Source organism: Marmota marmota, unplaced genomic scaffold, assembly GCF_001458135.2.
Source record: "Marmota marmota marmota unplaced genomic scaffold, marMar, whole genome shotgun sequence".
NCBI classification, from domain to species: domain Eukaryota; kingdom Metazoa; phylum Chordata; class Mammalia; order Rodentia; family Sciuridae; genus Marmota; species Marmota marmota.
The window spans coordinates 6,992,894-7,020,515 of record NW_026000241.1 but is presented as its reverse complement, the minus strand read 5'-3'; the positions used below and the strand labels follow the sequence as shown (position 1 = coordinate 7,020,515).

General features: G+C 44.7%; 1 protein-coding gene across 1 annotated transcript in view; it reads right to left on the bottom strand.

The window, feature by feature from the left end:
- Positions 1 to 5,086, bottom strand: part of Upf1 (UPF1 RNA helicase and ATPase) — a gene marked incomplete at its 5' end in the record, with an annotated part of 32,515 nt that extends 27,429 nt beyond the window's left edge. Inside the window, one exon of the mRNA XM_048795369.1 lies at positions 5,066 to 5,086. Within this exon, the coding sequence (XP_048651326.1) occupies positions 5,066 to 5,086 (21 nt within the window). The remainder of the gene's footprint in view (positions 1 to 5,065) is intronic.
- Between the last annotated feature and the right edge of the window lie 22,536 nt (positions 5,087 to 27,622).

Genomic DNA, 27,622 nt, shown 5'->3' with positions numbered 1-27,622 from the left:
TTGTAAAGCCAAAAGGGACAAAGTTACCTGTGTACTTTACAACTCACAACCCTTAAGAAACCAGGAACTATGGGAAACGACCATCAGCTACAAGATCAGCAGGCAGAGGGTCTATTCACGGACCTTGGGACAAATCCACACAGCCATCCATCAAAAGGAAGTCAGCACCACAGTTTTGAACATGAGGCAGCAACTTTTAACCTAAGTATTCTGCCATGTGAAGAGGAAAAGAAAACCCTATTTTATGTGCTCAATACTAGAACTACAGAGAAACTGCATGTGAAGAGCTTAGCAGGTGAAAAGGGAAGCCAGTTTCACTGGACAACAGGCCAGCTGGGAGCTTTTGCTAGATGGTGTCCCTCATGCAATGGAGAAAAGATGGTGTATTTTTATATATATATATATATTAGCAGCTCCTGCACTTACAAGTAAAATCTTGAATGTGGGCTGATGGTTGAAGCTGTGAGTAAAGAGGGAGCACTTGGCACAGGCCTAATCTAAAGATGAGGGAACAAGGTCCCCAGGTCTCAAGCAGCACCTTCAGGGTTACCTGGAGCATCTGCTCCAAAACACTGAGTTCCTATCTGAAAGGAATATACCTTCCCACAAATCTTACTATTTTCAGGAGATATGAGCTAAAGAAAAGCCAGCCAAGCCAACAGGCAGGCTTGTCCCCGATTGAATGTACGTACATACTTTATCCCTTCACCTGTTGATGGCCATTTGGGGCTTTCTCCACTTAGGACTCTTCCATGAACAAAGCTGCTGTGAAATTCCAACCACCCTATGTGGACAGACACCTCATTTCTCTGCTGGGTCACAGGAAGGTGAGCGTAGAACTGTTCCACTCATAAAAAAGTGTAAGAGAGTCTCAGCACTTTCAGCCTGGGGGCGGTCACTGGAACACTGAAATGGGCACAGACAGCTATCTCTATGGGATTTTTCTTTTAACAGTCCCTCTGAGGTAAAACTGACATGCGATAAATGGCATATATTGAAAGTATATAATTTTAGAAACTGACACACATCAACATATATAAACACACAACTGTCACTACATTCAACATAATAAACACAGCCATCACCCTCAAGTCTCCTAGTGCCCTTTATCATTCCCTGTTCCTACTCTACCCTCTTTCCATCCTCCCTATCACTGATATGCTCTCTATTACTGTAGATTAGATGGTACTTTCTAGAATTTTGTGAGTGAAATCGCTCGTCTGAATGCTTCTTCCACTCAGAGGAATTATTCTGAGATGCATCATGTTGCTATGTGCAGCAGTAGTTCCTTCCTCTTTATTACTGAGCGGTGTTTCCATCTCTTACATTTTCACCATAATTCCATTGTTTGGAGGAAACCTGATATCACCAACAGTTGAGAGGAAATACTTGAAGTGCACAGACCAAAAAGTTTGTTACCCTAGCTATCATGCAAACAACTTCTGAAATTACCTTTCAGTGTCCTTTCAGAAGTGGGGGAAAGGCCCAGGAAGGGGTAAAATACTCAAAGGAAAACTGTTCCTTTATCTTCTGGACATTTGGCAGAATGTGTGAGCACTCTTCATCCCTGGATCTCAGGAGCCTTGATAACCTTCAAAATGAGTGTTGAACAAGCTCCCAATTCAACAGGAGTCACCCCTGCTGCCACTCTCCACCCTGAATGGGATGCATATTCCCATAACCCACTGTGCAAAACTGGCACAAGCAGAACAGACATCAAGAGTGGCAGCACATTGGGGCTGGGGATGTGGCTCAAGCAGTAGAGCGCTCACCTGGCATGCGTGGGGCACTGGGTTCGATCCTCAGCACCACAGAAAAATAAAATAAAGATGTATGTCCACTGAAAACTAAAAAATATTAAAAATTAAAAAAAAAAAAAAAAGAGTGGCAGCACACTGGCAAGCAGTGTGACTCCTCAAAGGGTTAGATGCACAGGTACCATAGGGCCAGTGATCTCACCAAAAATGCATCCACACAGAAACTTGTAGCAATCCTGGAGAATCACAGCAGAACCATCCATAAGAGCCAAAGATAGAGACAGCCTCAATGGTCATCAAAAGACAAATGGATAGACAAAATGTGGTCTATCCATACAATGGAATATTATTCAATCATAACATAGAATAAATAAATGAAGCATTGATTTATGAAATAATGTGAATGAAGCCAGATACAAGGCAGGGGCTGTAACTCAGTAGTAGGGCACTTGCCTTAGTATGCTGGAGGCTAGGGTTCCATTCTCAACAACAGGCAGGAAGAAAAAACATGAAGTCAGATCTAAAACACCACACACTTTATGATCCCATTACTGTGAAATTTCCAGAAAAAGGCAAATCTACAGGGACAGAAAGTTAAAGATAAATGATTGCCTGGGATTAGGGGAGGAAAGATTGTGCGACTAAGGGATGAGAAACAAATTTCTTTCTGGGGTGATAAAACGTTCTAAAATTGATTTGGGTGATGGATGCACAACTCTGAACGTGCTAAAATTCACTGAAATGTTAATGTACAACAGGTGAATTGTACCGTATGTGAATTCTATTCCAATATAGCTATGCCACAAAAATGTCTGCCCTTGACAGTTGACAGACACTCATCCAGTAGGAAAAAAATCAAAAGGCAGAATAGAAGCTCAAGTCTTCCTGGTGGCCCCTGGTGAATGGCTGGTTACACAGTCACTTCATGAGGACAAATAAGAAAATCTTCCCAAATGTTTTTTTTTTTTTTTAAATTAATATTTATTTTTTAGTGGACACAACATCTTTGTTTGTATGTGGTGCTGAGGAGCGAACCCGGGCCGCACGCATGTCAGGCGAGCACACTACCGCTTGAGCCACATCCCCAGCCCTTCCCAAATGTTTTAAGCAGCTGATGCCACCAAGCTGGCACAGGGGACAGTCAACTTTCTCTTACTTTCCAATTATATTCAGACTTTCCTGCCCCAAAATTCGGGTCCTCTAGTGATACAAACAGATTTCAAGTATTCCCCTTCATCAAATATGAATCCAAAGTTAGGCTACAGGTGGGTGGGTCATCAAGTTTAATTAAAAGTAAGGAAAGACACACCCTTTGACGTCTTCAGAACTCCAATGAGCTCAACAGCAATGTTTACCTCTGATGATGCATTTTAATGGTCTGATTTTATATAGTTCAGTGTTCGGGTGCAGGAAAGTGAAATCAATCATTTCAAATCAAAGAGGACACATCCCATGACTGACTGCCAACAGACAGCAGCAGAACTCAAAGCTGTTGCAGGTTTGTTGTCTTATACTAGCTACAGTTATAAGATGATTATCTTTCACCCCTTTCTGCACTCCTCAGCTGCCCCACCACTGTTTGCTGCCAGACCATGAGATCTTTACCCCAAGCCTTCTTGACACATGGACTCAATTTACAGACACAACTGTCTGGACAATTTACACATGGATCCAGACTGCCCTTATAAGTAAAAGGAATAAAAATATAACTGTCACCTCCAGTTTTTATAGCTGGAGAAGCAGAGATCCACAAAGCAGGGAAACTAAAAGGAGGTGAGGCTTTACCCAGCTCAGCTCACTTCTCCATGCAAACTCTCCCCTCTCCCTACCTCCCTTCACCAAATGTAAACAAAACTGAAAAAGGAAAAAAAAAAAAAAACCTATACATGCACACCTGTTCTTCTGATGCCCCAAGCCAGCAGGCTTTCTATTTTAAGGAATCTGGGGTTAAAATGAGTCAAATGTTTTTGCCTCCTATCAGGGGACTAAAAGAATGCCCAAGTGGGTGGTCTACCCACAGGGGTGATTCAGTCATTAGCACAGATTCCCCCCACCCCCAATAACAGTGTCTGAGCTTACTCTGGCTGAGGATGGGGTGGTTCCCCCAGCCCTGGAGCACAAGGATGTGCCCAGGGACACCTGTGACAAGCTGAGCCCTGTAGCTCCTCCCTAGTGGAGGACTCAGGAAAATAAACCTGAGGGAGGTGCCAGGCACAAAAACAAGCAGTGGGTGAAGGCAATCTGAGATCCAGAAGGTGGTAACCATATTCTCCAGGACCCCAGCTCAAGACACCAACCACCCCACCCTACCCACCCTCACCCCGCATTCCAACCAGGTACTAAGACCCAGGAAGTGCACACTTGATATTCTCACAATCTCAACCCCAATTTAAAACACCTAAGCAGTCTTCGCTAAACATTCACATCATTAAAAATTAGTTTCCGACGTGGCACACTCCTTTATATAAAACCCACTATCACTGCTATTGGAGAAACAAAACTCAAACACAACTTTTCCAAGGCAGGGCTGTGGAGTTATGTAACAGGTCAGTTTCAGCAACAAGCAGTGCAAGGAGGAAAAACAAAACGTAACCGACCTCTTGAATAATCTCAAGAGTCGGCGAGTGTGTGGTTCGTGCACGCGAGTCACACATTCTGTCTCTGTTCGGGGAGCCTAGACCCTCCGCTTCCAGGGTCCCTGAACCCCGGGAAATTTAAACTCGCACAACTTAGCGCGCCTGAATGGCGGAGCGGGGAATGTGGTGGGGGCCAGGGGGCGGTCTAGCCAGACCACTGCGACCACAGACACTGGGACAGGGCGGTTGGACCTACCACAAGGAGACCCGCGCAGAACCCCCCGGACCTGGCTAGAGCAGGCCACGGTCCCAGCGTGAGAAACTTGGGTTATGCCAGGGGCAGACCTAGGACAGGTCATCCTAGACACACCCGGAAGGGGACTAAGGGCAGGTCACCTAAGATCTGGCCCGAGCAAGAACCAGACTTAGCCGTATCGGCGGACTGAAGCAGATCGCGGAAGAGGCGGGTGAGGGACCCACGGCAGGTCAGCCCTGGTCTGGCTGCAGTGGAGAAACGGGGCAAGTCAGCTGGAATGCGGCCGAAGTGGGGGACCGGAACAGGTTACTCCAGGCTTGGCGGGTATGAGAGACACCGGGCAGATCAGGCCGGGCCCGGCCAGAGTTGGGGACCTGGGACCGGTCAGGTCAGGCCCGGCCGGAGTGGGGGAGCTGAGGCAGGTCCGGGACGCCGACGCCCGACCCGGGCTTCCGGCGCCGCCATGTGCCGCTCACCTGCGCGTCGAGCTGTCCGGCNNNATATATATATATATATATATATATATATATATATATATATATTATGTACATATAATATATAATATATATATTATGTGTACATATAATATATAATATATATATAATATATATGTTTTAAAGTTGTTGATGGACCTTTATTTTATTTATTTATATGCAGTGCTGAGAATCCAACCCAGTGCCTCACACATGCTAGGTAAGTGTGCTACCACTGAGCCACAACTGCAGCCTCAGTTTCTGCACCTGAAAAAAAGGAGATTACATGGCACATAGTAGATGCTCAGTGTGCATTTGTTGAATAGATGAGTGGGGAGTGGGACAGTCTTAGCACTGACCCTGGAATGCCAAGATGGTGGTTGGCCCTATGCCTGAGGACCCTGAGACTTATTACTCTTTTTTATTATTGTTGCTCTAATGATTGTTCAGAAGCAGTATATAGTAAAGTGATTGGGCACATATGCCTGGGATGAAATCCCTGTACACAAGACGTGATTCGCCTCTTTGAACCTAGAGTTTCCTTGGTTGAGATTGGGAAATAATGACCATATGGTGGATAAGGAACAAATGAGCCAGTATTCACTCCTTAATTATTACTTATTTTATTATTTATTTTAAAAGATTCATTAAGGCCAGGGTTTTACCTTCTTCATACAGGTCTTTCCAATAGGGAGAATAATGCTACACAAAATAGGCACTTGGGCTGAGGTTGTGGCTCAGTGGTAGAGCACTTGCCTGGCATGTGTGAGGCACTGAATTAATTTAATTCAATCTTCAGCACCACATAAAAATAATTAATACAATGAAGGTATTGTGTCCATCTACAACTAAAAAAAATAAAAATAAATAGGTGCTCAGTTAAAGGTTCAGAGATAATTTAAATCCAGGGTCAGCTACTGGTTTATGGGTCTTTATCTTGCAACTCCAGAATTCAGATTCCTCTTTGGTAAACTGACTTTGGAGAACATACGTACTTCCCTTTCTTTCCCAAGATTCTGGAACTTTCTGAATACTTGGAGCTAGCCCACGGGACTCCTGGCATACACAACTGAGTTAAAAGTTCCCAATCTTACCACAGTTCCTCATTTTTCAAGTTTTCCTATTTATCATGACAGGAAAAGAGGCTTCATTTTCCTTCACATTTTAAAAAATATTTTATTGGTTGTAAATGGACACAATACCTTTATTTATTTATTTTTATGTGATGCTAAGGATTGAACCCAGTGCCTCATATGTGCTAGGAAAGTCCTCTACCAATGAGTTCCAAACCCAGCCCTTCCTTCACATTTTGAGGGGTTTCAACTGTGCCCTACCTAAACTGTGGGAATATGGAATATGAACTTAGATCCCCTTCCTCAGAAAAACACAGTTTAAGCAGAACTCCTGACAAACCAGCAGATGGTATCGATGAAATGTAAAGCCCTCTTAGGAAAAAAAGTAGTAGGAGAATTAAAGATCATTCTGGTGTTAGCTTTTAGGGTTCTAATTGCACACACTTCTCCCACTTTGACCAGCAACTCCACTTCTAAGGATATCCATTTTTTTTTCTATGTATATTCTCATTTACAAAATGATATTATGAAGGCACACTAGAATATATATATGTACATATTTAAAACGAAGGAAGTAATGGAAGAATTGAACAAAAAAGACTAGATGCCTAGAAAAATAAGAACAACATAAATAAATCCTCATCAGTAATTATATTAGATGAAAATGGATTAAACTCGCCACTTAATATGCAGAGATCATTAGAATGAGTTTTAAAACAATAATCCACCTGTATGCTATCTAAAAGAGTCTCACTTTAGCTTCAAAAAGTAGGTTAAAAGTAGATGGATAGGGCTGGGGATATAGCTCAGTTTGTAGAGTGCTCTCCTCATGCACAAGGCCCTGGGTTCAATCCCCAGCACCAAAAGAAAAAAGAAAAAGAAAACAAAGTAAATGGATAGAAAAAGATGTTCTATGCAAATACTGATACCAGACAAAATAGATTTAAAAACTATATAATGACATGAGTTTCAATCTATCAGGAAGATATTATAAACATATCTGCACCTAACAGAGCCCCAGGATATATGAAGCAGAAAGTAATAATTGGGACTGGGATTGTGGCTCAGCAGTAGAATGCTCGCCTAGCATGGGCAGGACCCGGGTTGGATCCTCAGCACCACATAAAAATAAACACATTGTGTTGTGTCCATCTACACCTAAAAAAGAAATATTTAAAAAAGAAAGTAATAATTGAAAGGAGGCATAAACAATAATTGTAAGAAACTTTAGCACTTATCTTTCTTTTTCTTTTTCTTCTCCTTCCCACCCCCTCTATACTGGGGATTGAACCCAGGGATGCTCTACCACTGAGCCACACTCCCCCAAACATCCTTTTTAATTTTTATTCTGAGAAAGGGTCTTTCCAAGCTGCTCAGACTGGCCTCAAACTTGTGATCCTTCTGTCTAAGCCTTCTAAGTTGCTGAGATTACAGGCACGTATCGCCACACCCAGCTTCAGTAAATTTTAAAAGCTTGAAATCATAAAATTTGAACACAAAGGCATGAAATTAGAAATCAATAACAGAAACAGGTTTAGAAAATCCATTTATTGGACTGGGGTTGTGGCTCAGCGGTAGAGCACTCGCCTAGCACATGCAAGGCCCTGGGTTTGATCTTCAGCACCACATAAAAATAAATAAATAAAGGTATGTGTTCAACTAAAAAATATATTAAAAAAAGAAAATCCATGTGCTCACTTCAGCAGCACATATACTAAAAAGAAAATCCACATCAATATGCTCCTAAATGTCCAAAGGATTTAAGAAAAAAAAATTGCAAAGGAAATTAGAAAGTGCTTTGAAAACAACAGCAAACCATTCCAAAATTTATGGTATGCAGCAAAAGAAGAGTTTAGAGGGAAATCTGTAGTTATAAATGTCTACATTAAAACAGAAAAGCTGAATTCATTGGCGCATGCCTGTAATCCTAGAACCACAAGTTTGAGGCCAGCATGGGCAACTTAGCAAGACCTTGTCTCAGAATAAAAAAATAAATGAAAAGGGCTGGGGACATATCTCAGGGGGGAAGCACCTCCGAGTTTAATTCCGAGTACTAAAAAACAAGACAACAACAACAACATACACAGAACATCTCACACGAACAATTTAAGCTTCATTAACAAAGTGGAAGAAGAAATAAAACCCAGAGCAAGAAGAGATATGGAAATAAGAAAGATTAGAGCAGAGAGAAATGAAATGAGGAGGAGAAAAACAACACAGAAAAGTCAACAAAACTAAAAGTTGTTTCTTAGAAAAAGTCAAGAAAATTGACCAACCTTTTGTTAGACTGACAAGAAAAAGAAGTTTCAAATTAAAATCAGAAATGAAAGAGAGGACAACGGTACTGACTCTACAGAAATACGAGCGATTATAAGGAAATGGTGTGAGCAATGGACGCAGGAAAGTAGATGATTACCTGAAACTGACAGATTTCTGGAAACACATAAACTGCTAAAACAGATTAAAGAAGAAACAAAACAAAAACACCTGACAAGGGCCTAATGTGGTGGTGCACTTCTGTATTCCCAAAAATTCAGGTGGCTGAGGCAGAAGGACTGCAAGTTCCAGGCCAACCTCAGCAACTTAGCAAGACCCTGACTCAGATGTATAAAAAGGGCTGGGGATGTAGCTTAGTGACAGAGCACCCCTGGGTTCAATCCCCTGTACTGAAAAAGAAGAGCCAGGCACTGTGGTGCACACCTGTAATCCCAATGGCTTGGGAGGCTGAGGCAGGAGGATCGTGAGTTCGAAGCCAGCCTCAGTAACTTAGAGAGTCTCTAAGCAACTCAGCGGGAACTTGTCTCTAAATAAAATATAAAAAAGGGTTGGAGGGTGCTGTGGCTGTGGCTGTGGCTCAGCAGTAGAGCGCTACCTAGCACATGCGAGGCGCTGGGTTAGATCCTTAGCACCACATAAATGGGTTGGGGTTGTGGCTCAGTGGTACAGTGCTTGCCTAGCATGCATGAGGCACTAGGTTCGATCCTCAGCACCACATACAAATAAATAAAGATATTGTGTCCACCTAAAACTAAAAAATCAATACCAAACATTTTTTAAAAAATAAAAGAAAGGCATTGTGTCCAACTACAACTAAAAAAATTAAAAAACAAAGGGTTGGGGATGTGGCTCAGTGATTAAATACCCCTGGATTCAATCCCCATTGCCAAAATACATAAATAAATAAAAACTTAATAGTCAATAATCAAAAAATTTTAAAATTCCAACAAAGGGAAGTCCAGGGGCTAATGGTTTCACCCATTTATTCTACCACCATTTAAAGAATTAACACCAATTCACACACTCTCCAAACAAGCAAATGAATAGTGAAGAGAAAAGACCACTTACTAACTCTTCCTATGAGTATAGTATCATCCAAAGCCAGTCAAATGCATCACAAGGAAAGAAAACTCCAGACTAGTAGTCTTGATAAACACAGCTGAAAAAACTCCCAGAAAAATACTGTAAAATAAAATTCAACATCATATAATAATATTACACTATGACCAATTGGGATTTATCCCAGGAATGTCAAGTTGATTCAAAATATAAAAATCAAGCAATATAACAAATCATGTTAATAAAATAAAGGGCGAAAATGATTGTCCCAATAGCCCTAGAAAAAGAAAAAGTCTTAATATCCTTTTGTGATAAAAACAGTAAATGAGGAATAAATAAAAAGGAACTTCTCAGCCTGATAAGAGGCATGTATGAAAATCCCAAGCTGGGCTGGGGTGTGGTTGAATGGCAGAGTATCCTCCTAGCATGTGTGAAGCCCTGGGTTCCATCCCCAATAAAAAAACAAGCTGGGATGTGGCTCAAGTGGTAGCGCGCTCGTCTGGCATGCGTGCGGCCCGGGTTCAATCCTCAGCACCACATTCCAACAAAAGATGTTGTGTCTGCCGATAACTTAAAAAAATAAATAAATATTAAAAAAAAAAAAAAAGAAGAGCCGGCAACCCCCCCCCCAAAAAAAAGCAAAAACAAGCAAACAAATCAACCAACCCATGGCTAATGCCATACTTAATGGTTGAAGACTGAAAACCATCAAGAACAAATTGAGGGGCCAGGGTTGTGGCTCAGTGGTAGAGCCCTTGCCTAGCATGCGTGAGGCACTGGGGTTCGATCCCTGGCACCACACAGAAATAAACAAAATAAAGGTATTGTGTCCATCAACAACTAAAAATATATTTTTAAAAAAGAACAAATTATAATCATAATGTGAGTGGGCCTCGTTCAATCAATTAAAGCTTTAATATGAAGACACTGACCTCTCCAAACATTCTTGCCATTTCTATTCAACAATGTGTTAGTGGTTCTAGAAAGATCATTCAGACAAAAGTAAAGAAAAGAGAAAAGAAGGAAGAAAGAAACGGAAAGGAAAGGAAAGGAAAGGCAGAAGGAAGGTCATTTACATTGGTTGAGAAGTGAAACAACTCGATTTACAGATGACATGATCATACATGCATATATATACCTAAGGGGTACACACAGACAAAAAAAAATAGAGCTAATAAGGAGTTCAGCAAAGTTGTAGGATGCAAGATCAGTATACAAAAGTCAGTGATATTTCTATACATTGCAATGAAAATCTTAAAATGAAATTAAAAAGTGATTCCATTTAAAATAACATCAACAAGAATAGGAATAAGTTTAAAAATATATAAGATTAGTACATTGAAAATTATAAAATATTTTTAAGCAAATTAAATAAGACTTAAATAAATGGAAAGACCTCTAGTATTCCTGGATTGGAGAACATAATCTTGTGAAAATAGCAGTACTATTCCCAATTTGATCCACAGATTCATTTCAAACCTTATCCATAATTCCAACTAGAATTTTTTATGTGTGTCAGAAAAGGTCAACCTGATCCTAAAATTCACATGGAAATGCAAAAGACCCTGAGTACTCACGTTATTTACTTATTTATTTGGTAATGGAGATTGAACCTAGCATGCATGTGGCACTGGGTTCAATCCTCAGTACCAAATAAAAATAAAAAATAAAAATATTGTGTCCACCTAAAACTAAAAAATAAATATTAAAAAAAGATACTATTGACTGTTCTTCCAGTAATTAAAAAAAAAAAAAAAAGCACTGATAGTCTATGGCCTGATGTGGCAATAGAAACATGCAGATATCACCATTCATACTCCTAATCAAATTCCTATAAGGGACAGGGTTACAGGTAACCAGGTATATGATACTTTCAAGTATTTCTGTCCAACTAACAAGATAATGAGGTTGTCTGGTTGCTCCTAATGTTGCCGGACAAAGTAGAAAATGATAAAAATGAGCTCAGGGATTCCAATTCCCAGCTCAATCACTACCTAGATAACCTGATATTTCTGGTTGAAAAATACCCTTATTTCTTTTAGCTGCAGAGCTGAGATTGCTGAAAATCAAACCTAGAATCTCATTCTGCTAGTGACTGTCATTACAATGCAAACTGACCTCCAAAGTTTACGAGGTGTCTGCTGTGAGGGCCTCAATTGGGAAGAAATGGGATCCTTAAAATTGGAAGTTGGACGTATAGAAAGACTGATGAAACTGGATGCATTGAGTCCCTAAATTCCACCATTCCTTTTTTTCTCAGTTCCAGGGATTGAACTCAGGGGCACTTAATAACTGAGCTACATCCCCAGCCCTATGTTTTGTATTTTATTTAGAGACAGGGTCTCACTGAGTTGCTTAGGGCCTCACTTTTGCTGAGGCTGGCTTTGAACTTGCCATCCTCAGCCTCCTGAGATGCTGGGAATTACAGGCATGTGCCACTGCACCTGGCTTTATACTTTATTTTGATCAGGGTCACACTAAATTGCTCAGGGCCTCACCAAGTTACTGGGTCTGGCTTTGAACTTGCAATCCTCCAGCCTCAGCCTCCAGAGTTGCTGGGATTACAAGCCTGTGCCACCACCTGGCAAGAGTCCCTAAATTCTGATGGGTCTCTTTGCCAGCAATAGCAAGCTCTCCACCCACACCTGAGGAGTTAGCCTTACATTGCCTAATGAACCATAATGACGTCCTCAGAGACAGTTGTCTTCCAAGGTTCCTCAGAACCCACCTCCTCCACCTCACTTGTCTTCTGGACCTATCACTAGACATTGGTCCCAGGAAGTGCCTAACGGTTCAACCCAAAGAATAACCCAGGAGGAGCTTTGCTACACTCCAAAAGGACTACTTGATTTTTTCTAATATATAAAAATAAACATCTCAGGAATACGTGTGAGAATGGATATGAAGAGCGTGGGATGATGGTGAGAAGGACACAGAGTTGGCTCAGGCAGAATGGGTTGACACAGGCCACAAGCAGAGATTCTACCTTTCATGTTGTGTCACGACACACAACTAAACTGGTCAGGGTCACTCCAAGTGAATTTGGGGACTAAATAAAGACACAGACACGGAAAGTACCTTTTCTTTGGGTTCAGTGACTACTTCTCAGCCACATCTCTCACAAGGTGGGCAAGGCAGGCAAGAGGAGAGCACAGAGCAGCTGCTGAACCCTTTTATTGAGGAGAAGCCTCTCAAATGAGGCAAGGAGTCAGGTTTCAGGGGTGGAGTCTAGCTTCCTGATGTCTGCTGTCAGCAGATTGACATCTTGGAAGGCCACGCCCATCTCAGGAGCTGTGTGGGGAATCACAGGCAGATCGAGTGAAAAGGACACATTTGTCGCCAGCCCAAACAGAGAGGCAACGTCAGTCCAGTTTATTTAGTTGGTTGGATGAAACATTGACAAAAGGTGGCCCACCAGGTGCCAATTGCAAATGCTAGCCTTGCCACACGGGGAAGGACCAGAAGACACACTTCTCACCAATATGTGAGAAATAAATGTGCAAGGGAAGCCCGGTTTCCTTGAAGAAGAGCTCTGCAGTTGCTCTGTGTCTGGCAGCAGTGTGGAAACTGAAAATTAAAGGCAATGGGGGTAGTTGGGTCCCAACTGGCATTGCAGGGGCCAGGTGGCAGCACTCAGCCACCAAGGGCAAGATGATTGTAGTCACCATATTGGACGGCAGAGTCAAAGCAGCAATTGAGCAGGGGATGTAGCTCAGGAGTGGAGCACTGGCTTACCATACGCAAAGCCCTGTGTTGGATTCCCCAGTACCAAAAAGAAAAAGAAAGAAAAAGCAGCAATCAAAATAGTCTGGTTCACTCAGGCCTGTGGAGTTCCTAAAAGTGAAATAGATAGGAAGTCCACTAAATTCTTATTTGATCTGTAGAAACAGAAATGTGTCTAGGTCAAGGGAACAAGAGTCTATCCTGAATTGTAAGAATGAAGACCCACGGCCCCTCAACAAGCTCCCAGACCTGAGGTGATTTACAGACCCAGAACCCCTTGAAGAAAGTGGAGGCTGGGTCCCCTTGAGGAAGGGCCTGGGACACTGCCAAACATTTATACTATCAATCTTCCTCTCAGACTTCTTTACCAGGGTTAACTGTGCATTGAGGAAAAGGAAATAATGAGACCATTTGGGGACTGCTGGGCACTGGCTCTGAACTGACATTGATTCCAGGAGACCCCAACATCACTGAGGTCTCCCAGTAAGAGTAGGAGCTTATAGAAGTCAGGTGAGCAATGAATTTTAGCTCGGGTCTGTTTCACAGTGGGCTCAGTATGTCCAGAATCCCATCCTGTGGTTATTTCCCAGTTCCAGAATGCAGAGTTGGAATGGATAGACGACAGATATGTACAACCCCTGAGTGTGGACTGAGGGCTGTTATGGTAGGAAAGGTCAAGTCAAAGCCACAAAACTGTCTCTACCCAGGAAAATTGCAAACCAAAAGCATTACCACATTGCCGGAGGGACTGTAAAGAGGAGTGCCACGTCACCAACTTAAAAGGTGCAGGGATGGTGATTTCCATCTTGTCTCCATTCAGCTCTCCTGTGCAGAGGACAGATGAAGAACAGTGGTTCAGGGTGAGCTTAACCATTGCAGCGGCTCTGCCAGGTGCGGTTTCATTGCTTGAGCAAAGTAGCATCTCCCTGGATACCTGATTCGCCACTATTGATCTGACAAATGCCATTTTTCCTCCATCCCTGTTAGTAAGGACCACCAGGAGCAGTTTGCTTTAATCTGACAAAGCCAGCAATACACCTCCGCTGTCCTAGCTCAGCGGAGCGCCAGCTCTCCAGCCCCATGTCATCCTTTAGCCCACAGGGAGCTCCTCTCCTTTCCCTCCCACAAGGTACCTCTCTGCTCCATTACGTGGTGCATTATGTCGAGTGGACTGAGTCATCATCGACAAGTAGAGACTCTGCTTGACTCGTTGGTAAGGCAGGTCAGAGGATGGGAAATAAATTTGACAAAACTTCAGAGGGCCCCACCTCAGTGAAATTTCTGTGGCTCCTGCAGGATGGGGTCAAGATATCCCTTCTGAGGGGCTGGGGATGTGGCTCAAGCGGTAGCGCGCTCGCCTGGCATACGTGCTGCCCGGGTTCGATCCTCAGCACCACATACAACAAAGATGTTGTGTCCGCCGAGAACTAAAAAATAAATATTAAAAAAAAAATTCTCTCTCTCTCTCTCTCTCTCTCTCTCTCTCTCTCTCTCCCACTCTCTCTTAAAAAAAAAAAAAAAAGATATCCCTTCTGAGATACAGAAACAGGTGTTTATTGAAAAAAAAAAAAAAAAAGAAACAGGTGTTGCCTCTGACCCCTCCTACAACCCAGATAAGGGGGGGCAGTGCCTAGTGGACCTCTTTGGGTTTTGGAGATAATATATTCCTTAATTGGGCGTGTTACTCTGACCTATTTACCAAGTCACCAAAAAAGCAACTAGTTTTCTGCCGGGCACCGTGGCATACGCCTGTAATCCAGCATCTCAGGAGGTTGAGGCAGGAGGATCGAGAGTTCAAAGCCAGCCTTAGCAGAGGTGAGGTGCTAACCAACTCAGTGAGACCCTGTCTCTAAATAAAATACAAAATAGGGCTGGGGTGTGGCTCAGTGGCTGAGTGCTCCTGAGTTCAATCCCTGGTACCAAAAAAAAAAAAAAAAAAAAAAAACCTAGTTTCTTTGAGTGGGATCTGAAATTAGAGAAGGGCCCGTCCCAGGTCTGGGCTGCCCTGTGAGCAGCCCTGCCAGCCGGGCCAGCCAGGCCATAAGATCTAGCAAATCCAACAGAGCTTGAAGTACATGTGGCAATAAAGGGTGCTGTTTGGAGACTTTTCAGACCCTTTAAGTGAATCACACTGCAGGCCCACGGGAATTTGTCACAAAGCCCTGCTGTCCCCTATGGATAACTACTCTCCTTTAGGGAAATGGCTCCTGTCCTGCTACTAGACTTTAATTGAGACTGAATGCTTACTCATGGGACACCAATTCACCATGCAACCTGAACTGCCCATCATGAACTGAGTGTTTTATGACTCACTAACCCATAAAGCTGGGCACACACAACAGCGCTCTATCATGGATGAATGTGGCACATACGCTTGGCTCTCTGTATCTGCCAGTTCTGCATCTGCAGATTCAACCCACCATGAATCAGAATTTTTTTTTTTTTTTGTACTGAAGATTTAACTCAGGGGCACTCAGTCACTAAGCCACATCCCCAGCCTTATTTTTTTTTTAATTATTTTTTAGTTGTAGTTGGACACAATACCTTTATTTTATTTATTCTTATGTGGTGCTGAGGATTGAACCCAGTGCCTCACACATGCTAGGCGAGTGCTCTACCACTGAGCCACAACCCCAGCCTCCCTATTTTGTATTTTATTTAGAGACGGGGTCTCACTGAGTTGCTTAGTGCCTCACCATTGCTGAGGCTGGCTCTGACCTCGCGATCCTCCTAACTCAGTCTCCCCAGCCCCTGGGATTACAGGTGTGCACCATCACGCCTGGCCAGAAATATTTTTTTTAATTGCTTCTGTACTGGATATGTAGATTTTTCCTTATTATTCCCTAAACAATGGGATATAACAACTATTTTTTTAATATTTATTTTTTAGTTTTAGGTGGACACAATATCTTTATTTTATTCCTATGTGGTGCTGAGAATCAAACCCAGTGCCTCACGCATGCTAGGCGAGCACGCTACCACTTGAGCCACATCCCCAGCCCTGGATATAACAACTATTAACACAGCATTTACATTGTATTTGTATTGAGAATTATAAATTATTTAGAAATGATTTAAAGTCTGTGGGAGGATGAATATAGGTTCAATGCAAATACTATGTAATCTATGTAATTTTATGTAAGAAACTTGAGCATTCACAGATATTGGTATCTTATGGGGGGGTGGTCCTGGAATCCTGTGGATACTAAGGGGTGAGTATACCTGATTGTCCCAAGTAAACCTGAAGACACAAGTAACTTACATGAAGTGACCCAATGCTCCTGGTCCCCATTCTAGCTATGCTGCCTTCTCTTTCTCAGCCAGCAGCATGGCCTGCTGGGAGTTCCATATGATCAGTTGACAGAGGAACAGAGGACTTGGCCTAGTTTGCAGATGGTTCTGCATGATCTGCAGGCACCACCCAAAAGCGGACAGCTGCAGAGTACAGCCCCTTGCTGGGATCTCCCTAAAGGACAGTGGTGAAGGGAAATCCTCCCGGTGGGAAGGCCTTTGGGCAGTGCACCTGGTTCTGACTTTGTTTAGATGGAGAAAAGGCCAGATATGTAACTAAATACTGATTCATGGACCATAGCCATTGGTTTGGCTGAAGCATCAGGGATGTGGAAAGAACAGGACTGGAAAATTGGTAACCAGAACTTCTGGAGATGAGAAACGCAGATAGATCTCTCTGAAGGAGGGAAACATGAAGATATTGGTGTCCCATGAGAATGCCAACCAAAAGTGACCTCTGCAGAGGAGGATTTTAATAATCAAGTGACTAAGCTGACTTGTTCTGTGGACAGCCAGCCTCTTCCCTAGCCACCCCTGTCATTGCCCCTGGGGCACATGAACAGAGCGGCCATGGTGGAAGGGCTGGGGGTTAAGCCTGGGCTCAGCAACATTGACTCCCGTTCACTAAGGCTGGCCTGGCTATGGCCACTGCCAAGTGCCCAATCTGCCAGCAGAGGAACCCACCTTCATTCCTGAAGGTGATCAGCTGGTGACCTGGTGGTGGGCTAATTAAGTTGGATCACTTCTGTCATGGGAGCAATAGTGCTTTATCTGTACTAGAATAGATGCCTATTCTAGGTATGGATTTGCCTTCCCTGCACAGAATGCTTCTGCCAGTACTACCATCCCTTGTCCACTGTATGGTCCCCTGCAGAGCATTGAGTTATGGAATACTGTGTTAGTCAGCTCTCTGTTACTATAACAAAATGCCCAAGATAATCACCGTCTTAAAAAGAAAAGTCTTGGGCTGGGGTTGTGGCTCAGAGATAGAGTGCTTGCCTAGCATGCATGAGGTACTGGGTTCAATCCTTAGTACCACATAAAAAAATAAAATAAAGATATTGTGTCCACCTATAACTAAAAAATAAGTAATTTTTTAAAAAGGAAAATCTTCTTTAGGCCCACAGTTTTGGTCAGTTGGCCTGTGATGAGGCAGCCCAGCATGGGGGAGAGCATATGGCAGAAGGAACTCATTCAACTCAGAGTTGGAACATGAAAGAAAGAAAAGACTAGGGTCCCCAAATTTTCTTTAAGGGCACATCCTCAGTGACTTAAAACCTCCCACTAGGCCCCACCTCCCAGTAGTGCCATGGGCTGGAGTCCAAACCTGCAACACGTGGGCGCTTTGGGAACTTTTATCCAAGAAGACTAAACATCACCTAAGAACTCTAGCTCCTCTTCCGGGGAAAGTGTTGGTGCATTTTTGGTACTATGCAGGACAGCTGTATCATTTTGGATGGAAGTATGACATTGTTATTGGCTTTATTTGGGGAATTTTTAAGAATGGTATAAGAATATATGTATAAGTGAGGATTGTTAATTTTATTAGTCAGCTTGGCTAGACCATGGTACCCAGAGATATGGAATTTGATCAAACATGCTAGATGTTTCTGTGAAGGGTTTTTATTTATTTTTTCTTATTTTGGTACCAAAAAAACCAGAGGACTGAACCCAATGGCACTTTACCACTTTACTACATCACCAGCCCTTTTTATTTTTTATTTTGAGGCAGAGTCTCACTAAGTTGCCAAGACTTGCCTTGAACTTGTGATTCTCCTACCTCAGCTTCCCAAGTCCCTGGATTACAGGCGTGGCCACCATGCCCAATATCCCTCCCTCCTGCAGTGCTGGGGACTGAACACAGGGCCTGTGCATGCCATGTGCCTGCTCTACTGCTCAGCTGTATCCCCGCCCTGTGAAGATGTTTTTCACATGAGATTAATATTTAAATCACCATATTTTGAGTTAAGCAGATTACCTCTATAAAGTGGTGGACCTTGTCCAATCAATTGAGGGCCTGAGTAGAAGGACACCAACTTCACCTAGTAAGAAGTAATCTGCTATCAGAATACCTTTGAACTTGAACTGCAGCTCTTTCCTGAGTTTCCAGCCTTCCAGCCTACCCTGAAGTTTTTGGACTTGCCAAACCTCTACAATCATGTGAGAAAATCCTATAAAATAAGTCTCTCTGTCTTACTGTATTTTTACACACACACACACACACACACACACAGTGCCGGTTCTGTTTCTCTGAAGAATCCTAACATACTATTAATTAAAAATAAATAAATAAATAAAAATTGTTCCTTTGACAAATGGTCCAGGGCATCTGGATAAGCAAAAGAATGAATCTGGAGACACCACAGGTGCACAGAGAAAGAGACCACATGTGGATATGGAGGGGAGGTGGCCATCTAAGCCAAGGAGAGAGGCCTCAGAATGTAACCACACCTGTGGGCACCTTGATCTTGGACTTCTAGTCCCTAGAACTGTGAGAACATAAATCTGTTCTTTAAGGCCCTCCACCTTAAAAAAAAAAAAAGAAAGAAAGAAAAAAGAATTTGGACTCCTTCCTCACACCATATACAAAAATTAACTCAAAATGAATCAAATATCTGAATATATGAATTAAAATCATAAAACCCTAAAAAGAAAACATGGAGGTTAATCCTCATGACCTTGGATTAGGCAGTAGTTTCATAGATATAACCCAAGCACAAGCAGTTATAGAGAAAATAGATTTATTAGACTTGACCAAAATTTAAAGCTTGTATGTCAAGGGGCACCATCAAAAAAAAAAAAAAAAGAGGAGAAAAGAAAAGACAAACTCACAGGATGGGGGAAATGGTTTGCAAACTGCATATCTCCTAAAGGGACTGATATCCATAATATAAAAAGAACCCTTGGGCTGGGGCTGGGACTCAATGGTAGAGCACATGTCTAGCATGTGTGAGGAACCTGGCTCAATTCTCAGCACCACTTAAAGAAATAAAATAAAGAGAGAGAGAGAGAGAGAGAGAGAGAGAGAGAGAGAGATTATATATATATATTACACACATACATGTATAAGACATACCAAAATTTAAAAAAAGAACTCTTAATTAAAGCTCAATAATAATAAAAAGAGAAATAATTAAAGCATAAAAGGATGAAGGATTTGAATATATACTCTTCCCCAAAAGTCATTCAAATGGCTCACACATACATGAGAAGATGCTGACCATCACTAGCTATTAGGAAAAAGCAAATCAAACTCACAATGAGGTGGAGAATGGTGCGCGTGCCTGTAATCTCTGTGACTCAGGAGGCTGAGGCAGGAGAACAAGGAAGGAGTTTTCATCTCAATGTGGCCAAACTCTACAGGTTGAAGGGACAGCTAGAAGGACAGTCGCATGTTGTCAAAGGCACCTGTGGCACAGTTTTCTTTTTGCAAAATTAAGATCATCTACATCTTAATTTGGGCCTATGGAGACTGTATCAGGCTCCTCAAGGGAGACAGACAGAGCGGCCTGTATGTGAAGAACTAGCTCTAGGGCTGGGGTGGAGCTCAGGGCACTGTCCTGCGTGGGTGAGGCTCTGGGTCCCATCCCCCAGCACTAAACATCAACAAACCAAAGATCTAGAGCCAGGAGGAGATTCTACGGTACTGCCTCACGTGACCGTGAAGGCTGAGAAGTCCCAGTGTGCCGGCTGCAGGCTGGAGAACCAGGAAAGCCCGTGGTGACGTTAAAGGCCTGAGGGCCACGGAAGGCTCTGTGTCTGTGGGTTCCAAACCTGTGCATTCAACCAGGAAAGATCAAAACTATTTTTAAAAATTGGTGTCAGTACTGAACACATAGACCCTTTCCCCGCTTGGCACAAGTCCCTAAACAACACAGTGTAACAACTGTTTACAGAGCACTTACACTGCCTCAGGTATCATACACAATTTAGAGGGTTAAAAGTCGGCAGGGGAGCCGGGCGTGGTGGTGCACACCTGTCACCCCAGTGCCTGTAATCCCCAGGAGCTCCGTGGCTCCACATGCAGAGAAGCAGCACATCACAGTGGGAGCAGGTCAGCCTCTCACCTTGAAGTGACAGGAAGGGGCCAGGCCCACGGTGCTCTCTTGGGGGCACAGCCCCAGGACCTAACTTCCTTCCACTAGGCTCCGCCCCTTGCATGTTCTGCCACCTCCCAAGAACACCACAGACTGGTGACCACGCCTTGGCACATGAACCTTTGGAGGACATTTGAGATCCAATCTGTAACAAGCACACTGCCACTGAGCTACCCCGCCAGCCCTCAGGTGCCTTTTTAAATACAAGTAAAATTTGAGACATAGGGTTGCTTAAAAAAATAGTGTATATCTGAAATTATCAAATTCAGATGGGCGTCCTGCACTCACACTGGCTGAATCCAGCAACTCTATACTGGCATCTAGTGGGTAGAGGCCAGGGAAGCCGCAGGTCATTGTGCAGTCACGGCCCAGTCCTGACTGAAACACCGGTCGCCTGCCTCTGGGCAAACGGAGGAGTCGGTGGTTGATATTGAAAATGCTCAATAATAATAAATATACTCAGGAAAACATTTCCTCTGTTCTGAACATGGACAGGCTTTTTGTCCTCCCTCAACAATACAGGATAGCAGTGATTTGTACAGCATTTGCTTTGTGTTGGCTATTATATGTTGTCCAGAGAGTCTTTAAAGTATATGGGAGGAACATCACGCTAAGTGCAGAAAGCCAACCCCCAAAACCAAAGGCTGCGGGTTTTCTCTGATAAGCAGAAGCTGACCCATGGTGGGGGGTGGGGCGTAGGGAAGGATGAAGGGACTTTGGACCGTGCAGAGGGCAGTGGGGGAGGGAGGGCTGTGAGGAGGGGAAGGAGGTAGAAGGAGACAGACTTTACCACCCCACACCTATACGATTACATGACCCATGTGACTCTTCCCTTCTGGTAAGGAGAAGTTGTGCTCCATTTGTGTACAATGTGTCAAAATGCATTCTACTGTCATGTGTAACTAATTAGAACAAATTTTAAAACTTAAAAAAAAAATAAATTACTAAATAAAATCTACTTGAAATACAAAAAAAAAGTATATTGGAGGATGTGCATAAGTTCTCTGCAAATTCTCTGCACAATTTTATAGACAAGACGTAAGCTTCTATAAATTTAGATGAGGGTTTTTTTTTGTGTGTGTTTGTGGGGGGAATGGGGTGCTGAGGATTGAACCCAGGGCTTCACACCTGCTAGGCAAGCGCTGTACCACTGAGCTACACCCCAGCCCTGTCTCTGTGGATTTTAGAATGTGAGAAGGGTCCTGGAACCTGGAACCCAAGGGCGGCTCTATTTTTATGACACTTCTGTGAGTTACTAGAAGTACATGTGCATATTTATTATTAAAAGGACATTATGTTGGGCTTCGGATGTGGCTCAAGCGGTAACGCGCTCACCTGGCATGCTCAGGGCGCTGGGTTCAATCCTCAGCACCACATAAAATAAAATAAAGGATGTTGTGTCTGCCGAAAAATAAATATTAAAAAATTCTCTCTCTCTCAAAAAAAAAAAAAAAAGGACATTATGTTGGGGCTGGGGTTGGGGCTCAGTGGTAGAGCACTTTCCTGGCATGTGTGAGGCACTGGGTTCTATTCTCAGCACCACATGTAAATAAATGAATAAAATAAAGGTCCATTAACATCTAAAAGAAAAAGAAAATATATATATTTTTAAAGGACATTATGTGCTGGGTGCAGTGGCCCACACCTGTAATCCCAGCATTTTGGGAGGCTAAGGCAGGAGGATCGGGAGTTCAAAGCCAGCCTCAGCAACAGAGAGGTGCTAAGCAACTCAGTGAGGCCCTGTCTCTAAATAAAATACAAAGTAGGTCTGGGGATGTGCCTCAGTGGCTGACTGCCCTGAGTTCAATCCCCAGTACCCGTCCCCACCCAAAAAAGGGCATTATGCTATTTGTAGTCTTGGGGATCTGCTATGTTTGGATGTGATTCGAGTGTGAACCCCAAGGGGTCAGGTATTAGAAACTTGATCCTTATTGTGGCGATATGGAGGTGGGGCCTGGTGGGAGGAGGTTAGGCCAGAACGGGGTTCTTCCTTTGGAAAGGATTAAGTAGTTCTTGTGCAAACTGGATTCATTCTTGTAAGAGTGGATTGTTATAAAAAAGAATGTCTGGGCTCTCCCCCAGTCTCTGCCTTTCTGCCTGGCCATATGATTCTCTTTCTCTATTGGGTTCCGACCCTGATGCCATCTGCCATTAGAACCTCACCAGAGAGGCCAAACAGATGAGGCCTGATCTTGGACTTTCAACCTCCAAAATTGTGAGCTAAATAAACCACTTTTCTTCATAAATTACCTGGCCTCAGGCATTTTGTTACAGCAGTGGAAAAGGGATGCAGACAAAGCTTCACTCTTTTTCATGTGATTCATTTTTTAAACTATGATCATATGACTGCTCATTCCTCTAGTGTTTTTTTTTTTTTTTCCCAGTAGTAGGAACTGAACCCAGGGGTGCTGTACCATTGAACTACAGCCCCAGCCCTTTTTATTTTTTTTTATTTTGAGACAGTACTTCACTAAGTTGCTGAGGCTGGCCTCAAACTTGTGATCCTCCTCCCTCAGCCTCCAGAGTAGCAAGGATTACAGGCATGCATCACCCAGATGACCAGTGATTTATTCAATTGTGTCTGTGTAATGAAGCCTCCATAAAAGTCAAAAGGACAGGATTCAGAGAGCCTGGGTAGCTGGAGGCTTCTGGAAAGGGAACAAGAACAGGTGGTATGCTGGGAGGTTGACACACTCTGACTCCACAGGGACAGAAGCTCCTGTGCTTGGGACCCTTTTAGGCCTCGCTCTGTTTATTTCTTCACTTTGCTGTCTATTTGTGCCCTCTGTTTCCCTGAGTTGTGAGAGCAGCTTTAGCAAAACTAACGGAAGAGAGGGACGGGGTCCTGGGAACCCTAGTGCGGCCGTCAGTCAGAAGCAAGGGAAAACCACCTGGGGGTGGCGATGGGCCTCAGGAGGGAGGGACGGTCTTAGGACCGAGCCTCAACATGTGGGATCTGATGCTGCTCCGGCAGAGAGTGTGGGAGTTGAATCAGAGGACACCCAGCTGGTGTCCATTGCTGGTGGGGAGAAGGCCTGACACCTTTTGGGGTCACAGACATCTTTTATTGGTTGTTCTGGGAGAGAGCAGAGGAAAAAAAAAACAGAAATGGGGGGGTGTTGTTGTAGTTGTTTTCCTATCCCAGAAAGTGAAAACTGTCCTCTACCAACAGGAAACGATCAAAGTTGTCCAGGGAGGAGGAAGCAGGCAGGAGAAAGGGAGAGAGGCAGGAGGAAATGTTGGGGGCTATGGATGTGTCCCTTCTCTTGATTGTGCTGATGGCTTCATGGATGTAGATGTGTCAAATGTATCTGATCGAATGCTTTAAATATCCCCGTTCATAGCACAGTTGTCCACCTTGGTCCACAGGGAACACATTCCAGACCCCCAGTGGATGCCCCAACCCCAGCAGTACCAGATCCTAGGCCCACTGTGTTCAAGATTCAATCTAGTTGTCTGGGCTCAGTGGTGCACTCCTGTAATCCCAGCAGCTCGGGAGGCTGAGGCAGGAGGATGACAAGTTCAAAGCCAGCCTCAGCAACTTAGCGAAACGCTGTCTCAAAAGAAACAAGAGAAAAGCTGAGGATGTGGCTCAGTGGTGAAGCACCCCTGGGCTCAATCCCTGGTACCAAATAATTATTATTTTTAATTGATACATAAACTCCCAAAATTGTACACAATGATTGGATACCAGGGGATGTTTCAATACAGCTATTTTTTTTTCATAAATACGTATCATTTATATAATTTATAAATCAAACTTTACCACATATATATGTTTATATATACATACATGTATGTGTGTATAGATATATAAAGTTTAAATTTATAAATTGCACAGAATAATAACATAAAACCGTTATACCATAACAAAAATTAAAAATTAAAAAAAGGGCAGGGGATGTGGTCAGTGGTTGAAAGACCCTGGGTTCAAACCAAAAAAAAATAATAATAATAACAACAATAATTTAAAGAGGGGACGCAGAGGTACTTGCTTGCACGAGTCCATAGAAGTGTTATTCACAAGAGTTAAAAGGTGAAACAACCTGAGGGACTGAGGGTTTGTGTTCCCCCCTAAATTCCCACATTGGAATCATAACCCTGAAGGTCCTGGTGTTAGGCGGGTGAAGCCCCGTGAGTGGAGTCACACTGGGTCAGCCGTCCCTTCTGCCACCAGCGAGTGAGAAAGTGGGTCCTCCCCAGACCCAAACCTGCCCACGCCCTGGTCTGAGGCTTCCCAGCTCCAGAACTGGGAGCCATGAATTTCTGAGGTGTTTCTGAGCCCCTGGCCTGTGCTGTTCTGTTGTAGCACCCAGAGGGACTTCGTCACAGCCCACGTGTCCACGTGCCTATGAAGGACACGGAGGCACGTCACTCAGCCATAGGATGGAAGGAAGCTGCCAGGTGGCCGCGGGTGAATCTCTGGATCCCTGCGAGGCCTGAGAGAAGCCGGTCAGGAGAAGCAACGTCCTTCATGATTCCAGGGCCTGAGGTCCCGAGCAGGTGAGTCCTCAGAGAGAGAGGGCCGATCCGGGGTTGCCGGGGGCGGCTGGAGGCGACTTAGAGTTGTAACTTAATGGGCACAAGTTTTGTGTTTGGAGTGATGAAACTTTTTGGAAGGAGATGATGATGACTGGACTGAATGCCACCAAACTGTACAGTTAAAAGGCCTGGCTGGGCACAGTGGCACATATCTGCAGTCCCAGCAACTCAGGAGGCCGAGGCAGGAGGATTGCAAGTTCAAGGCTGAACTCAGCTACTTAGTTAGATTCTTTTGGGGGGCTGGTGGGGTACCAGCGATTGAACTCAGGGGCACTCAACCACTGAGCCCCACCCCAGCCCTATTTTGTATTTTATTAGAGACAGGGTCTCACTGAGTTGCTTAGTGCCTGGCTGTTGCTGATGCTGGCTTTGAACTCGCCATCCTCCTGCCTCAGCCTCCAGAGATGCTGGGATGACAGGGATGCACTACCCTGCCTGGCTATTTAGCTAAATTCTGTCTCAAAAAATAAAAAGGGCTGGGGATGTGGCTCAGCGGTGAACTGCCCCAAGTTCAATCTCTGATACAAAAAAAAAAAAAGGCCAAAATGGCAAATCTTATGCTATATATATTGTACCACAATAAAAAATGTCTAAAATCCAGTTAAAAAGAAAAACATGACACACAGCTTTGTTGTACTCACAGAAGGCAGATGGGTGCTGCCCTCTATAAACAAGAGCAGATCTGGATTCCCGTGTCTGCCCAGTCATCTGCTTGCTGTGTGACCTCTCTCAAACATCTTGGTCTCTCTGTGCCTTGCCTGTGAATGGGATTTGTGGTGGGTGTAGGGCTATGACTGGTGCCTGGCTGCCATCATGGAGCACCAGCTATTTATGAACATCTGGGCGTCTTTGCTTGGTCTCCATTTTAGAAGTTGCTTATTAAGAAAGCGTTTCAGACTCTGCTGGAGTTGCCTTGAGTCTCCACTGCAGGCCCCTCTCTCCCTCTCTCTCCAAGCCCAGGCTGGAGTCCAGGTAGAATGAGGCCACCCCAAGCCCATCCCTCTCAGTGACCTAATCCAACCTGGACACATCCCAGCGACCCGAGTCTGGAATTCACAGCCCTGTCCCACATCCTGGCTGCTGGACATTTCCTGGCCCCTCCTGGATTCCATGCCAGCCTCCCCGGGTCCAGGAAAACAGAATTTTTCTCTTGTACCAAGAGAGGTCCCTCGAGGGTAAGCAGCAGCCCTGGCCGTCCGGGGACATTCCACAGCTTTGAGAACAAGACACGCGGCCTCGGTGGCCGCCCTCAGCCGTCACCAGCTCTTTGAAATGCCCGCGCCAGGCTCCGGCACCTACAGAGGAGGGGGCCCCCAGTGCCGCCCTTGCTGAGACGTGGTCAGCCTGGGTAGACCCTGGAGGCTCTGCCTGCTGCCCCGTCCCGGGAACAGTGGACACTTGTGGGTTCTGGGTCCTTCTCTGCAGCTCCGGTTCTTGCCTCAAAGCAGCCCCTTGTGAGCCTCGGGGCCTGGCCAAGGCCCTGGGCACACCCAGCCGTGCCAGGGGGGCAGAGAGGACTGGGCATGTGCGGGGGTGCTGAACGGCCTCTGGTCCCTGTGAACGGCCTCTTTGAAGATGACCTTGGGTCTCGGGAAGCCTCAAGCGGGGAGCGCCGGAGCCCCCCACGACTCTGAAACCACAGTTGCTTTTCTGGGGACGTTCTGGGGGGTCAGGGTGGGTTGAGGCCCGACCTCAAAGCCCTGCTTCCTGCAGACGCTCAAGGCTGCTATTGAGCAGCTCTGGGGGGCACCCCTGCCCGGGCTTGGCTCCCCACCAGGCCGGGACGGATGGATTTGGGTGGAATTTCGCTGTGGCTGTTTTACAAGGTGCAAGTTAAACAAAATAGCAGCCCTCCCTGCACCACGGCCCTCCACACACACTGAGGTGGGCAGCACGTCCCCAGTTCACGTGCCAACGGCCGCGGGGCCCCTTGGCTAGCATCCTAGTAGGGGGAGGGACAGAGCAGAGTCATCAGAAGTAAGTAGGTAATAAGTAATAGACCCCCAGAGGTCGGACCAGGTCACACCCGCAAGGACGGCCATCACCCCAAACAGAAAATAACAGAGTGGGTTGGGGGCAGGAACCGGGGCCTGGGTGGCCCTGGCGGGGAGGGGCCCAGCCGCTGTGGAGACGGCCCTGCAGCTGAACCCGACACAGAGGTGACCCAGCAGCTCTGCTCCCAGGCGCGGAGCCCAAATGTGGACACAGGGACTCGGACAAATCCTCATATGGCGACCGCAGCAGCCCGAATCACAGTGCCCACGGTGCAGACAGCAAGAGACGGATGGAGGACCAGTGAAACTGGTCCACACGACAGAACATCACAGCACTGAGCCTCGAAGACATCACGCCGAGTGACAGAAGCACACAGAGGCCACGCGGTGTGTGAGCCCCTCGACATGAAGTGTCCAGGACAGGCGAATCCACAGACAGCAGCCCTTCCGGTGGCTGCGGGCTGGGTGGAGGTGGGGGTGACTGCTGGGGGATGGAATGTTCTG